The 15,178-nt window shown below is 44.4% G+C and overlaps 1 protein-coding gene across 1 annotated transcript in view; it reads right to left on the bottom strand.

The window, feature by feature from the left end:
- Window positions 1-280: 280 nt before the first annotated feature.
- Window positions 281-15,178, bottom strand: part of FRMD1 (FERM domain containing 1) — a 31,041-nt gene continuing 16,143 nt past the window's right edge. The window contains exons 4-13 of the mRNA XM_008923589.3: window positions 14,326-14,402; window positions 12,513-12,699; window positions 10,105-10,260; window positions 8,687-8,752; window positions 8,410-8,478; window positions 8,046-8,220; window positions 5,964-6,299; window positions 5,695-5,823; window positions 4,900-4,979; window positions 281-2,882 (exon numbers count right to left, since the gene is read on the bottom strand). Of these exons, the coding sequence (XP_008921837.2) occupies window positions 2,595-2,882; window positions 4,900-4,979; window positions 5,695-5,823; window positions 5,964-6,299; window positions 8,046-8,220; window positions 8,410-8,478; window positions 8,687-8,752; window positions 10,105-10,260; window positions 12,513-12,699; window positions 14,326-14,402 (1,563 nt within the window). The 3' untranslated portion in view covers window positions 281-2,594. The remainder of the gene's footprint in view (window positions 2,883-4,899; window positions 4,980-5,694; window positions 5,824-5,963; window positions 6,300-8,045; window positions 8,221-8,409; window positions 8,479-8,686; window positions 8,753-10,104; window positions 10,261-12,512; window positions 12,700-14,325; window positions 14,403-15,178) is intronic.

Raw genomic sequence — 15,178 nt, forward strand, 5'->3', positions numbered from 1 at the left:
AGTACTGGAGGAGTCTGCACACACCACTGAGAGAAGATGGCCAGACCTGTAGAATTTGCCTTCCCCACCAGCCATGAATAAATACAGGTACATACAAGGCAGTGGATGCTCATGCAAGTCAATTACACTGTTTTCAGGCATTGGTGTATTTTGTAACCAGTGGCAGCAGCGTTACAGCACTTCACCAAATCCTTTGGAAGCCTGGTAACTGTAAAATGAGAATACCAAGCTGCCTGGTGGCAATAAACACTTCAGTGGTTAGGCTGAAGGAGGTGTGATTGTCTTTGAGACAAGTGTGCACACGGTGCACATGCGTTTTATGATAGTTTTCCAAACAACTACGCGCACTGATTTTTGACCTTTTTGTCTTGTGAACGACCACTGCCAGAACCACAAGTAACCATAGGAGAGTTTAGCACGGCTGTTGCTCCAGACCCCACCCCCCCACTTTTTCCACAGACAGATGGGCATTGCTGCAGTAAGACCCACCGCTCCAGCTCTGCAGTGGCTGCAAAAGCAAGGCTCTTGCACTGCTGCAAGGCTGCTCCCTGCAGTGCAGCCACTGGTCTCCTGGACCCTGGCTGTGCCCATCCCCCATGGCTTACAGCCAAACAGGACCCAGGTAACAGGGAGCAACAGACAGCGGGAGGCTTGACTGGACTGTTCAAGAGCAGACAGCCAGATTTACTTTATCCATTTAGATCCATTTAGGAGAGTTTATTTTGGATGCAGTAAGCATACCTCAAGTACTTTGTAAAGGCATTTTGGCTTTGTTTGGAAGAAAGGAAAAGAGGCTACAGTGAACACACAGTTCCTAATTGTTCATTACAAAAAGAAAGAACAGCATGATCAAAGAGGGCACAGTCAATTAAGTCATGGCTGCAGTGAGTCTGTGCCCACCGTTCATTCCTCAAACGCACAGCTAGGGTTTAGTGCTGGATTCATCTCAGAGGAAGTACAGCCCCTGATGCCACTTCAGCATATGCAGAGGCACCTGCATGCTCTGTCTCTACACCACACTTGCATAGAAATAGTGAGATGATGACATCTTATGAGAATGCAATTTACCATACAACTACTAAGTTTGCAAGCCCGCCATCAAAGCAGCAGCTCAAACCTTCCTCATCGTGGTCTGGCTTTCCTGCCCCTCCTCTGCACAACACACACTTCCTCAACCAGCAGAATAGCATCCCTTGGCTTTTAGAATTTGCCAAAACACACTTGCAAGGTTGTCAAAAGCTGGGCAGAGGTTACACATACCTTCAAGTACAAGCTTCCGAAATGCTGTGAATTGATGAGCGGAAGAGGTATTGGGGAAAGATAGGGGAGGAAATCAAACATATGTTTATTTTATCTAACAAGGTAGCAGGATATTTTCCACACCAAATGCCTGAATCAAGCGTCATTATTATTATTTTCCTAGTGAGAGCCAGCACAGCCAGCTCCACCACTCTCAAGATCACCAAACAAGTACCCTTAGTCTGGCACACAAACAGCCTACACTTCCACCATCATCAGCCCTGCAGCACCACACACACATATTTGCATGACCTATCCATGACTAAGTGGGACACAGTCACTCTGTCTGTCCTTACAAAGAAACTTTCTCTAGTCCATACTTGTCTTCTAAGCAGAGGAAAAAATTCTAAGGAACAGATTTATTAAAAACAACAACAAAACAAGAATAACATAAAAGTATGAATCAAAGTAAGGGGTGATCATGTCTGGACAAATTCTCCAGTCACACTCCTGTCTTCAAAAGCCAGTCAATTAACACTCTTAACTTGTCTTCTGTACTCTCAGAAGTAGCCAAGTCATTTGTTTTATCATCTCCCCATCTCCCCAAGGATATAAGCATTTATTTATCAATCTGCATCACAGCAATACTAGACAGCTGAGAGACAGTTCCATTTGTTGCAGTAAATAAAAAAAAAAAAAAGGCCGCACACTGTATTTGGCTGGATGCTTACAACAAAACTAAACAACAACAACAAAGAAAAGAGGAATAAACTCCTGGCAGAGCACGTCTTGCTCCCAGTGAAGCAAATAGGCAACTTGCATTCATTATAACAGAAACAGGCCAGACACTTCCATACACAGCCCTCTAAATGTGCTCAGAGTATATCCTGACCTGACAGCTGTTGGCAGTGTTGCAGCACCACAAACTCAAGACAGCCAAACTATCTGTACACTAGCATTAACAGACATGGACCCCAAGAGAAAGGCAGGAAGATAAACTGACATAGACTTTAAATTTCTTTCTGATTAATCCATTTAGACAGAGTTTGCTTTACTAGCTCAGCATCAGTTTTGGTCCACTGTTTTTTGGTTTTTATGTTGGTTGTGTCACTGCTAATAGTGCAAGCCACTTCCATTTTCTGCTCAGACAGACACTTCCAATGTACACGTTAAGTGCTACACTCGTTGATTTGCCCTGTAGTCAGGTCTGCAGAAGTGATGTCACTTCCTGATACGAAGCTGAATAACAAAACCGTTCACAATCTTCTGCAAGAACCAGAATGACATCACGTGTGTTAATGAGGTATATATTTCCATAATGAGCTGTTTCCTGGTATGGAAGAGCTCCAATCTCATTATACCACAAACTCCTCTGGGAGCTGATCCTCTCCCAGCAGATCTAAGGAGAGGCAGTTCATGGACCGCTTCCCGTAAAGGGCAGACTTGGTTTTGCAGTCCGCTGTGGAATAAACACAGCCATAGATAGACAGCTTATCCTCCAGGCTGCAGCCAAACGTGTAGCTGTGGGACGTGTCTGAAGACAGTGTGGCACTTAGTGGCGGGTGCTGGTGCTTATAAAGGCGGATGTCATCCAAACTCTGGCTGTGCTGGTCCATGCAGCTCCTGCTTTTGGGCGATCTGACCTGCCAGTTCAGCAAGACATACACGAATAAAAACAATGAGCTCATATACAGACTAAGGATGCTATGCATGCTACAAATTTTCCAAAATTGTTCTTCCATTCTTTCAAAAGAGCCCCACCAGCCTTCTGAAGGATGTTGGCTTAATGAAGAAACTGTGAACCATTAAAAAATTACAAGTGCATTAAGCTGCCTTATCATGTTGAGCCAGATTCTGATCTGTTTGCACTGTGTTCTCAGTGTCCAACACAATGGATGAAACACTTGACAGATACTGACACCTGAATGACCTGACATTTCTTGGCAGATCCATGCAGTCATCCTCAAATGGACAAACTGCACTTAAAACAAAACTACCCCAAGCACTTCAACACACTGAATTAAGTCTATTGAGCTGAAAGGAAGGTTCAAAAGGCAATGATGCAAACCAATGGGTTACCGTGTCCAGTAATTGCAACAGAGTTTCACTACATAACATCATTCTGCAAACAGGAGCAACAAATCAGCAGTAATTCCTAGAGGCAGCATCTTGCTATACAAGCTGTAATGAGTCAGCCTCTGTGAAGGAATTATTGACCATTTGAGACATTTCCAACTTTACCACTTGCTTCTTGTCTTGCTCTGCCTTTTTAATAGTCACCTCTTAAATGCTGATAATAAGGCTGATTTCAGGAGTATTCTTTTGCACCACAGAAAACGTCTTCCCAGTATCACTTCTCTCACTGCAATAGGAAGGGCATTAAAAAAGCCACCCCGAAAGAAACCCTGTGCTGGCTCAGCTGTACTCCCAGAAACAGGAATATGTTGCATGGTTCTGTTAATGCTAAGGAAACCCTGCAGCATTTAGTAACATGGCCTTGTAAGAAAGGTTTTGGTGGTTTTGTAAGGAGGCACCTAATATTTGATGCATAAAAGTGGCAGCCAGGTCTTTGCAATTGTATAAAAGTGTTGATCAGAAACATTTTTATAAAACAGGTGCCTCCCAGTCAAGTAACAGAGTAAGCATGTGTTGGTAACAGCAGTAACTTTAAAAATATTATTTTAAGCAAGATGCCTCCTTCCAGCCTTGAGCTCTTAAGCCGTCATCTCAGATATAGGCATAAGTTCACTATGATTTGTACTGCATGGTCTTTAGCTTTGGAAAAAATAATCAAGATTTTATTCAAATCTACTATAGCACTTTACAGACTATTTTGCTGATAAGTGAAAATTTCTTATTACTTTTGACTGGGTCCAGGAAGAAACATGAAATACTAAAAAAAAAAGTCCTAAGAAGTGATTGAAATCCTTGTTCAGATATTTACAATTCTTTCAGCAGATAACGCCAATTTGGATTCAGAGAGAAAAGAAAATGTGGAGGCTTTTTCTTTGTTTGTTTTCCAAAACTCCACAACATTTCTACCCCAGTGGATGCAGCTATACTTTGAAAAGAGGCCTTCAAAAGACATTTTAATAAGACTTTTCCAAACAAAACTTATTAAACTATGTACTTTACTATATATAATTGCCCTTTCTCAAATGTTTGATGGAAAGAAAACTTCAACAACAAAGACTTCAGCACACAGAGTATAATCACACAAATGATATAATAATTAGAGCTTGAACATCTGTTTTTGCCCCGATGTGATTTACTTCTGGCTTCAGGAGCAGGAAGATGATTAAGTTTGCAACCCACACCCAAACTGCATGGATTGTCTTTGCTCTGCAATCCACTGAAAATCTGGAAGTGGTCGATTTTCCATTTCCCATCCAGAAACCTAAGGTAGACAATAACTGGCTTGCAAGATTTCCTCGCTGATTGTTCCAAACCTCTCTATAGTATTCTGAACCCAATGCTGCTCTCATCCTATTCCTGAGAGCAGTAGCAGGCCAACAGCTGGTTTTGATTACACCATTTAAAAATGAGTCAAATCCAGACCAATTTAGGTCACCTGATTTACAGCTGTCTCCATTACACTAGACCTTGGTTCAATGCCCATGCACATGCCAGACCCTCCTGCTGAGCACCCCCCTCCCTTACCTGGTGAAGGGATTCCACGCTTTGGCCTCTCATTTTGATTAGCGTGACTTGCACCACAGACAGTGATCCATGATTTATAGCTGTAAAGGAGAAGGAGAAAGGGAAAAGCAATGCAAGTTTGAGGTTTTGTGGGCTGCAGAAAAGGGAAGTTGTTCTCACAAGCCACATTCAATCCCTGCTATCCTCTAAATATAAATATGTATCAGTAAGCACCCTCAGTGCTCCAGGAATTTTGCTCACAAGTGCTCCTTTTCACCCCTAAAGATCAATATTTAAAAACTTTCAAGAAAACAGTTTCTCACCAACATGTCCCATTTTCACCCATCTTGTTTTACTATAAAGGCTGTACATCTTAAGGCCAGACAGCTCATGTGTGATCCAGTTGTCTAGCATTCCCTGTATCACAAGCCACAAAACTTTACCTATGAATTCCTGTAACTAGCCCATTTTTCTGTGGTTGAACCCCTTGGCTGTTTTGTGGTAATCAAAATTTTAAAGCAAATTACTTCACTAAAAAAGATTTACCTCAGTTATCTTTTGGTCATTAACTGAATATAAACTTGGCACATTTGGATAAGGGAGACTTTGAGGAGCACAAAGAAGAGCAGCACTGTACAACATGGAATGCTGCCCTTTAACCTCTAGATGAGCTGACTGCAAATCCTGTTGCAGAAGGCAGTAAGTAGCACTGGCAGTTGTTTGGAAGAAGGTAACAGTTTTCTTAGGTCCCTCAGATTATGCCTGTTGCTAGAGCCTTAAAGAGCAGCACTGAGCAGTACCAGAACGCCATCTCACCTTGGCAGCTAGCAGCATCTAGAGGCAGAGATTCAACAGATTCTCCCACAGTGGCCTCCTCTAACTGGTTTCCCTCTAAAGGCTCATCTACAGGCATCTCCTCTGGCTCATCTACTGCCAGCTCAAGCTCTAGGAGAAAGAGAGCAGCAGGAGAATGGTTAGCATTACACTTGTGCTCCAAGCTGCTGTACAGACTCTTACTTCCCATTCTCCTGCAGGAGAAGACAAAAGTGGGCTTAGAAGTCGCTCCATGTCTCCAAATTCTTTACCATCATCCCGAGTGTCATCATCAGCCCGCTGTTTGCTGCCAATGTCAATGCCAGAGCTACCATGGCTGATGGTTGAGCTGCAAGATTTCTCTTTCCTATGCACCCGGTCAATGCTGAAGGGCTCATCCACCGACATTTCCACTGACACCCGGTGCCTGGAGTCAGCCTCGATGCCCGATGTGTGAGAGCTGCCATGGCTCCCTGTGGACTGCCGTGAGAGACGGTTATCCCTCTGGCTGCCCCCACTGCTCCCGCTGCCACGGGAGTTCTTGTCACATGGGTCCAGGTCCATGTCTAGGGTGTCACTGATGTAGGACTCTCGGTAGCGCTTCTTCTCTGGGGAAGAAAGAAGAGAGAAACCAGTGGGAACTTTATGCAAGACCAAAGGAAGGGAAGCAAAAATATTCAGTAAGTTCTGGGATCGGCACAACCTCACAACTAAAGAACAACTCCGGCAGCTACTGAACAAATAGAGGGACAGTTTTGTATTTTGTTTGCTCAGCAGATACTGGGATGCCCAGCTGGTTGTAAAAGAATTAGTCATATTCGAAGTAAATCAGCATGTTCTGAATTAGAACAGGCAGGTAGAGGCAGTTATGATACAGAAAACAGCAGGTTCCACAGTGAAGAAAAGGTCAACTAAAAATAAACAAACAAACAAACAAAAAAGAGAGTGGCTTACTTAGCTAACTTAAGTGCTCAATCTTTAAAATCAGATGCATTGGCTCATTCTTGAAATAGTCACCAACATGTGGAATCAGCGAAGAACAGAATCCCCACAGCTGGTGTTTATTAATGATTTATTGTTTCTCCCATGGCTTACATGTGCCGAGCGTGGTAAAGAAGTCCATGAGACCCTAAGAAACACAAAACCACCTAGGGCCTTTTGCCCACAGGCACACGTGATCAATGAGCCTTTCTACAGGTGGCTTGCACATGCCACTGTTTCTGCCTGCACAGCTCAAGGCCACTGTTGTTACCCCACTGAAGGGAAAAAGAAAGAACCAAGCCAGATGAGACCAAGGGCTGCCTTGCCCTGTACGCTGATTCCATACAACCAGCGATCACCACTTCAGAGATTAATGTAAGCTCCTTAGAATTAGTTGAGATGAGCAAGAACCAGAAAAGTTTCTTTCTGAGATCTACCTGGAAGGAGTCAGCCTAAGTCCTTGGACAAGAGGACCAGCTACTCTTTGACTGCTACTGACCTTGAAGGTAACAATACAAAGCTTACAATTCAGAGAAGACAAAGTATCAATGGACAATACGAGGAACAGCAGTCAGGAAAGAAATAGGAGAAAAAAGCATTCAGGTGAAGGGTAGAGGGAAGGGGACACAACCGTATGAAAGAAGGGCTATGTAATGCATTTAAAACAGTCACCAGGAAGAGAGAGGTGGGCTGAGAAGTTGTAGGAAACCCAGCCTGCAGAGCTGGAAAATGAAAGGGGGTGAGCTGAGAGGTGATGAGGTGAATGAAGTTTGCCTGCAAGGATACTAGGGAGTATTTTTTTGTGTTCAAATCACCGTTCCTACAGATACTCTACAGGAACCCCATCAGAAAAGACAAATTCTGGGAACCCTGATCTGCTCTCAGGCTGCTTCTGGCACCTGCAACTCCTAGCTTTTAACTGGATGACACTAAAGACTAAATTGTGTGCAGTGTTTAGTAAAGGGCACTAAAAAAAGTAAGACACAGGTTCACAATTTGTGCTTCTGCTTGAACGCAAGATGATTTCATTCCAATGGAAAGCTTTTTATTTAAAATTATTTCCACTCAGAAGCATGCATCATATCCACAAATTGGAAACACAAAGAGTAAGGATCTTCTCTTACTTAAAAGCAGATACTCCCCCTCTACTACTCTCACACACCCATGCTTTCTGATCACAGTCTACAACGTGGGAGCCATAAACATTTCTCAGGAACAGACTTGAAACATATCTAACACCTCTGTTTCTCTCACTGGGTCCTTGATAAGTCAGAAACACCATTAATTAGATACAGAGCAGCCACCGTGAAGCAACAGCAGAGCCTAATATGCTCTTCCCCTTACCAAAGTCACCTGGCTGTTCCTTAACATACCTTCAGCCTCCTCCAGTTTTTGGATTTGCTTCAACACTGGCTGAATATTCAGAAAGAGCCGGTGACTGTTGCTGAGCAGCTGCAGCAAATGCCGTGACCTGAAGGGGCAGCCTGTGTAGTAAACCAGTTTCCTTGCAGAGGGCAAGCCATCTGGCTGGATCTCAAATTTTTTCCCCTGCATATAGAGGAGAGATGCCAGAGAAATGAGCAAATGCATGTTTCCAGCCACACGGCTACCAGAGATAGCTGTGGTTTTGTGCATGCAAGTGACAGGACTTGACATGGCAGTGCAGGCAGGCTGACAGCTTTGCCACATCCCAGGTTGACAGCCACTGCCAGATGGCCTCCATTCCGTCATACTCACCAGAAAGGCCAGCTTCCCAATGTGCGACCAGGGAAAGTCGTAGAGGAGCTGGCGAATGTGATTCACCTCCTGCAACACATCAAACTCAGAGTGACAAAGGGACTGGCAGGTACAGGGTGGAGTCAGCGATGTGCAAAGAATTTGCAAACAACCAAGAATTTGAGATATGTGGAGCCTGGTGTTCACAGGGGAGGCAGAGGAGCCACAGTGAGGGGGGAGGACAGAGAACTGGGCAGAGTTAATGCTACACCAGAAGGCTTTCACAGCAGTCTGTTACCTGATAGATGTGCATTCCTCTCAGGGTCAGGCCCAGGATAACTGTTGGTCGATCCTCCTTCTTATCCTAAAAGAATAGAAGAGCCTGGAGTCAAAGGTTAATCTACAAAGACCATGCCCCTGTTCTGGCACCTACTGCAGGAGAGGTAGCAGGACTCCTCATCAGGCAGATGCCATCAGCTCATTTGGTTTTTATTATGTTTGTAAAGAGCACCTTGCCTTGTTGACCCCTGAAATATCTACACCTTATCCCCTTGTGCTGGGAGACTCAGGAATTTCAGCAGCCCATGTCCTAGCTGCCCTGGACAGGGAATCCTGTAGCTTTAGTGATTTGAGGGCATGGACAATTACTGCTCTCAGAGGTACCTTGTAACCTCTCATACTGCCATGTGTTGTCTCTGCTATCCCCACAAACATGCACCATTCTCGCTCCCCAGGTAACAGAGAGCCCAAAACAAAGGGACACCCATCCCCCTCTCCTTGCCATGGCACTGCTGTTCCCATCTAGGGACTTCGTAGATCTTAGGTGTCCCTTGGCTGGGGGGCTAATCAATACTCAGAGTTATGGGACTTTCCTTCTAACCTTTTAATCTGGGTTTTGAGAGCAGGTGGTTTTACATGTTTGCATCTGGGCTGGAATTCTGCCTTGCTTTTAGCTCATGTTGTATCTTGCTATGACATATTTCGTCTCTGATAAGATTCCTCTGCTTGAAGACCAAAAAAAATATCATAAACTAATTCTTTCAGCCTCTCCTAGCACAGCAGAGTTAGGGAAAGGAAGGCATGTTTTTGTTAGGAGGAGAAGGAGGAAGAAAATTTTGGGGTAAAAATTTATGGGTTCACAGAACTCAAACTTTGCATCACAACCATCTCTCCTTATCTGTCTTGCAAGATGCAAGCCTTGTGCCATTACATTGCCTTATATTAGGCACAAGGAACAATCCAGGAATCCAAAACTGACATATAACTGAAAAAACACCAACCAGTCTTACACGGTTAGAGAAGGAAGGGGATAAGAAAGTCGGAATGACTCAGTGTCACCTTCAGTTATTACATGACATTTGTGTGAAAGCTGGCTGACCTCTTGTCATTATTTTAATGAACTTCAACAAGAAAAAAAAAAAAGGCTTCTCTGATTTTCCTGGTGCAATTCTACCAACAGGCATGGACAAAAATTAAGTTTTGCCATTCCTGTGGCCAGTTTCTTGGCCAAGAAACAAAACTAAATTCCAGCTATATCTGTATATTGGCAACGGATTTGTTTGTGGGGACAGGCCTCATTGGCTGAGCATTTTAGATTTGTCTGGCCTCTCTGAATCAGAGGCAACCATCCCTCAAAAAAACAGAAAGAGAAAAATGCAATGGTGTACTCGATTAATGATGCGAGAGAAGTTCAAAATAAGAAGCTCTTTGTTTAACCTTCTGCAGCCTGTAGAAGTGGACTGGCACATCTTCCAGTAGGCAAGACTCCTTAATGAACTTCAGAACTGCTTCCTTAGTGCTCAGCCCTTGCTGTTCTCGGTGCATCTCTGGGGCATGTTTCAAGATGTAGTCGCTCCCCCTCTTCGCAATTATCTAAACCACAAAGAAAACAAACAGGTCAGCAACTCTTCAGCGATCCACATGGGAGGGAGTTGTGATCAACAGCAAAGCAGAGACTGGAGGTGGAGGAGGCTCATATATTGCCTCAAGATGTTAGTCCATGTTCACTTCTACCTCCCTGGAGGATAAGCATTTAAACCAGCCCAGATGACACTGATGTCTCCAAACAGATCCTAGATGGCAAAATTGTAACAGACCAAGCCCACAGAGGTCGGGTCAGCTCTTCTCACTTTTAAGTATTGGAATTAGTTTTCCTAACTCTTGGCATCCATAAATGTTTATGGGCAGATAACAAATATTGCTCTGCATGCCAACACAATCAGCAGCAACATCTCCAAACAGGGCAGAAATACTAGGTTTTCCTTTTAAGACCTGAAACTACACATTAGGCTTATTTAGCATTTCCATTCTCAAAGGGACAGATAACACTATCTCAAGGTATTTTTTTTATCTATTGGGAGTGGTTGGCAGGCACGTGGCTCTACTAAGCAGTACAAAAATCTGCACTGGGCCTTTTGCTCCTGCCCTGTGGGTGCCCAGTTCCCCTGCTTGCACACATGCTCTCTCCATACAAGCCTAGAGGGTGGCCCTGACCCCTCCCATGCCTGACTGGCCCCTTTCAGGCTGTAAGCAGCAGTGACGGATAAGAGGGACATCGGCTGAATTCACTTCACAATATACCCGACCACTGGGGACATTTAAAACTAGATTGCACCAGGAACTTGAGAATATCCTGCTAGAAACAACCTGTCCTGGCTCAAAACAACCAGACTCCATCACCACCCAGTTCCCACTTCCATTTTATATTAAAACCCTTGTTTATTCTGTTGGGTAACACCTTTGCCCTCCTCTGCATGCCTTGACCGATTAGTTGCCCTCCCACGAGGAAGGCTGGCCCCGATGGAGGACAGCACCATTGCCATCAGCTGCAAAACGTCAGCAGAAAGAGACGTGCCAGCTCCACAGTTCAAAGCTGGGTGGGTCAGCCCAGGGCAGCACTGCCTCTCCTCACTTGCACGAGACTTGGGGCAGCCCTTGGCCAAATGATATGAAGCACGTGTTGGAGGAAGAGATTGCGTTGGAGGAGGAGGAGATCTCTCACTATCTCCCCATGGGAGCCCAGAGGCAGGGAGAGAAGCGTCCCCACGCCTGCCAGATTTCAGTGTTTATAATGATGTAATAAATCACCCACGTACTCGCTTGGGGTTGTGGCTCAGCACAGGTGAGCCAGGCTTTGCCTGGGCCTTTGCAGTGTTTGCCAAATGAGCAATAGTCTGTGATAAGCCCTTTAACTGCCTCAGAAACAGCACACACGAGACCTACCTTTTCCAGCACTTCATTAGCTACCTCCTGACAGACAACCCATAACAAAGAATGGCATGGGATGAGGGCCTGTTGTCTAGGACAAAGGGGCATTTCTGCACAGCAAGGCAGGCAAGCCAGGATTTGTGCATAAAGGAGACTATCAGCCTTGCTTCCCCAAGACAATCCCTGTCACTGTTCTAAACCTTCTTCCCAAAGCAGGTGACAGTGTCATCTTTAAGGGGAGATGCAGCTTGCCTGGGACAGTGAACTAACAGAGCCTTAGCTAGTTTGCCTTCATTTGACAACTAAATCAGTTCTTGGCTTGAAGGGCACAAGTCATGTGCACATGCTTATAAACAAACATGCAAACCCATTTCCAGGCCTTTCCCTTTCCTCTTACTGCAGTTGAGCCAGAGATTAATGACAAAGCAAGCACAAGAGGCACTGCACAGCAGTACTACCCCTTAGGGTTTGGATTTATTCATCCCTGAGGCGAGTATTACAGAGATGGGAACAAAGGACAATGGACTTGGCTTCCAGGCCTGGAGGTTTTCTGGAGAGCTTAGGTTGTGCAGATCTTGCTGATGTACCACTACAAATGCACAACCCTTTAAGCCATAGAAGAATTAAACAAAGACAGCTGCACTGTCAGAGTTATTCATGTAACACCAGCACATTCCCTCACCAAGGAAGGATGCAGCACCCACCTCACTGATGAATGAGTCCAGGAAGAACAGGCACTTACCTCCAGTGGACAGACAGGAGATATCCCCCAAGGGAAACTCAGGATGATACTCTACCCCTCTGCCTGATCATTGCAGTGGGAGTTGGGGAAGTTGCATGGCTGCATTAGGTACTACCCTGACACAGCTCCTGCTGTGTGTACACTCTGTTGACAGAAATATTCCCCCCAAACTTACCCATTGTGGGAAATAAGCCTGAGGTTCAAAATATTTGCCAGCATGGACCTTCTCTCTGTAGTTGCCCAAGTCTGCCTGTAAGCTGTAGGCAGCCAGCAAGAAGTAGATTTCTTCTTTGTGATTGCAATGAGACATAAGTACTTGCTCTTTGAGATGGCAGTAGTAGAGCTGCCGAGCCACCTTATCGCTGCAAAACACAAAGGCAAATTTACCTGAAGAAGAAAGTTCAGATAAGGCCCCTCAAAAACATCATCCTGTTGAGAAGAGGGATTAAAATTTGACATGTCTGGTGTGTGCCAATGCCACCCTGATACCAGTTATGTGTGCGTAGGGAGCACCAAACCAAGATCAAGGTCTTCTCCCACTAAGTGTTGTACAAACATGGGAAATGGTAGCTTCTACCTTGAGAAGCATGAGATCTAAGAAGTTAGATGAAAGAAAAATCACGCCACACCTGTTTTGGAGACTGACTACAATCAAGCACTTCTGTTTCTCTGAAAAGCCTGTAGGAGCCAGGAGAGTCAACTCCCTTGAATTCCCAGTCCTGTTGCTTGCACACCTGTCCTCCTTTCCCCTCTAAACTTGGCACTGCTTTATTATTTCACCTTGCCTTAGGCTCAAGATACTTTTCAGCAGCTAATTCCCTGCAAGGTAGATCAGAAGGTAGAGAAGCCTTGGGTTTATTTTTGTCTTCTTCCTCAAGCTGCTAAATCGGGATGGTCTGATAAGGCATAATAACTGTAGTGCATTGATAACCCACACAGCCCCTGCTCTTAGAGCTCATGGAAAGCAGGCTGCTGACATGTACATATAGGTGAGGTGCTGGGCACTAGAGACTGCTTGTAAAAGTGTGTGTGCATAGTTTGAAGGGGCCAGGTAACTACCTCTGCACAGCTCCACACATCTCTCCAATTAAACTACTAGTGCAAGAGAAAGTTGCTTGTCATGCTGAAGGACATGTACATCAGGAGCGGCAGAATAATATGTAATCTCCTTTTGTACACAAGAGCAAAATGAAATAAGAAGCACTTATCAGCCAAACAGAGTCCAGAAGAAAGACTCCCCTGTATCCAAGAAAGAAAGACTATGGAGAGAGAAAACATAGAAAACCACAAGCTTTGTTCAACATGAGAACAAATGCCAAAAATTTGGTAAAGATTTTAATCCACCCAAATGATCCCAACTCTTGGCTTGCCCCAGGGTCAGAGCCACACCAGAAGTGCTGATGCAAATTAACTCTGTCAGTTGTTCATTTTCAACTACCTCATCCTTTGTTCTGTACCGTGGGTGAGGGTGGTGCTGTTTTGAGTGCAGTCCATATTCCATGTGAATGGACTCCAAATGCAAAACTCTCTAACTTTTGAAGTAATTTCTTTTGTCCATTTACAAAGGTCCAGTTCCAGAAGCAGACTGAACAGAGCACTGCTCAGATACAAAAAGCAGATCCAAAATTGTTAGCAAGTGCTTTAGAGTATAAGTAACTATTTTTGGTATATCCATCTGATGCTTTTCATACAACCAAAAGACACAAGCAAAAGAGTGCTAATCGTGTTTTGATAATGTCATCATTCAACCTGCTCTCTAAACACAGATGGAAATGCAGTCACAATTTTCCTAAAGATATGGAGTATGCTTCAGGCAGAAAACATTCATAGCTGGGTGAGGAAGTTTGTGAAGGTCTTAAAAAAAATTCTTAAACAGATTTTTTAAGGTTATTTCTGTGAGCTCACAGAGATGAGCTTAACAAAGAAACTTTATTTTTCTTGCCCTTTAAGAACACAATGACTAATTCAAAACACAGAAGGGAACTTACCCTATTACTCTTCCATTTTCTACGTAGTATTGCACTCTAAAGAATGCAACAAAAGGAGGGCTGAATTTCTCTGTTCCCTGGAGCAAAGACAGAAGACAAGTTAAATTATGAACAGCATCCAAAATTCCTGTTCCCCTGTCTGGTAATGTTCTCTTCTCCCAAGCTCACTACCCACACTGCTTTTTGTTTTCTACTCTTCGCTCTTGGCAAGTTCTAGGGGGGAATTTGACTGTCTTGGAGGCTCACAACAATGAGGCATCACAAAACATTCAGACAGGCTGAATCACAAAATATCCTATGAACAGAAGATGATTTTTGGATAGGAGGGATGAGTCCCAGCGTAGCCTGGGGACACCCAGCCTGGCTCAGAGTTACCTAGCTCAGCACCTGGCAGCACCAGACACATTAGTGCTGAACACAGCAACTCTAAATCGGCCTCCCTCAAAGCACCAGGCAAGGCAGCAGGGCAGCATGCCATGCTGGCATGGCTGTGGCGTTTACAGGGCACACCTAGGAGTAACCAGCCATCCCTGTGCTGCACCACATCACTTATCAAGGACACATGTGCTGCCGTGTTCAGCATTTACTGCCCGAGGCTGAGGCGCACCAGCCTGATATCAACTCTGAGCCTTTTGTTTGGCAGGGCTTGTGTTTAGTTATTCACATGTTCCTGCAGCCACAGACCAGAAGGCAATGTTGATGTCTGCTTCACACTGGGGATATCTGTTAGAAGAAAGCCAGCACGAGTTCTGATGTTTTAACTACAGCCTATCTTTTAGACTTACAGCCCGGCTTAAAAAGGAGAAAAAAAAAAAAGAAGAAAAAAGGGGAAAATAAAAAAGGAACATCTTAC

Source organism: Manacus vitellinus, unplaced genomic scaffold (genome assembly GCF_001715985.3).
Source record: "Manacus vitellinus isolate BGI_N305 unplaced genomic scaffold, ASM171598v3 scaffold_37_pilon, whole genome shotgun sequence".
In the NCBI taxonomy this organism is placed as follows: Eukaryota; Metazoa; Chordata; class Aves; order Passeriformes; family Pipridae; genus Manacus; species Manacus vitellinus.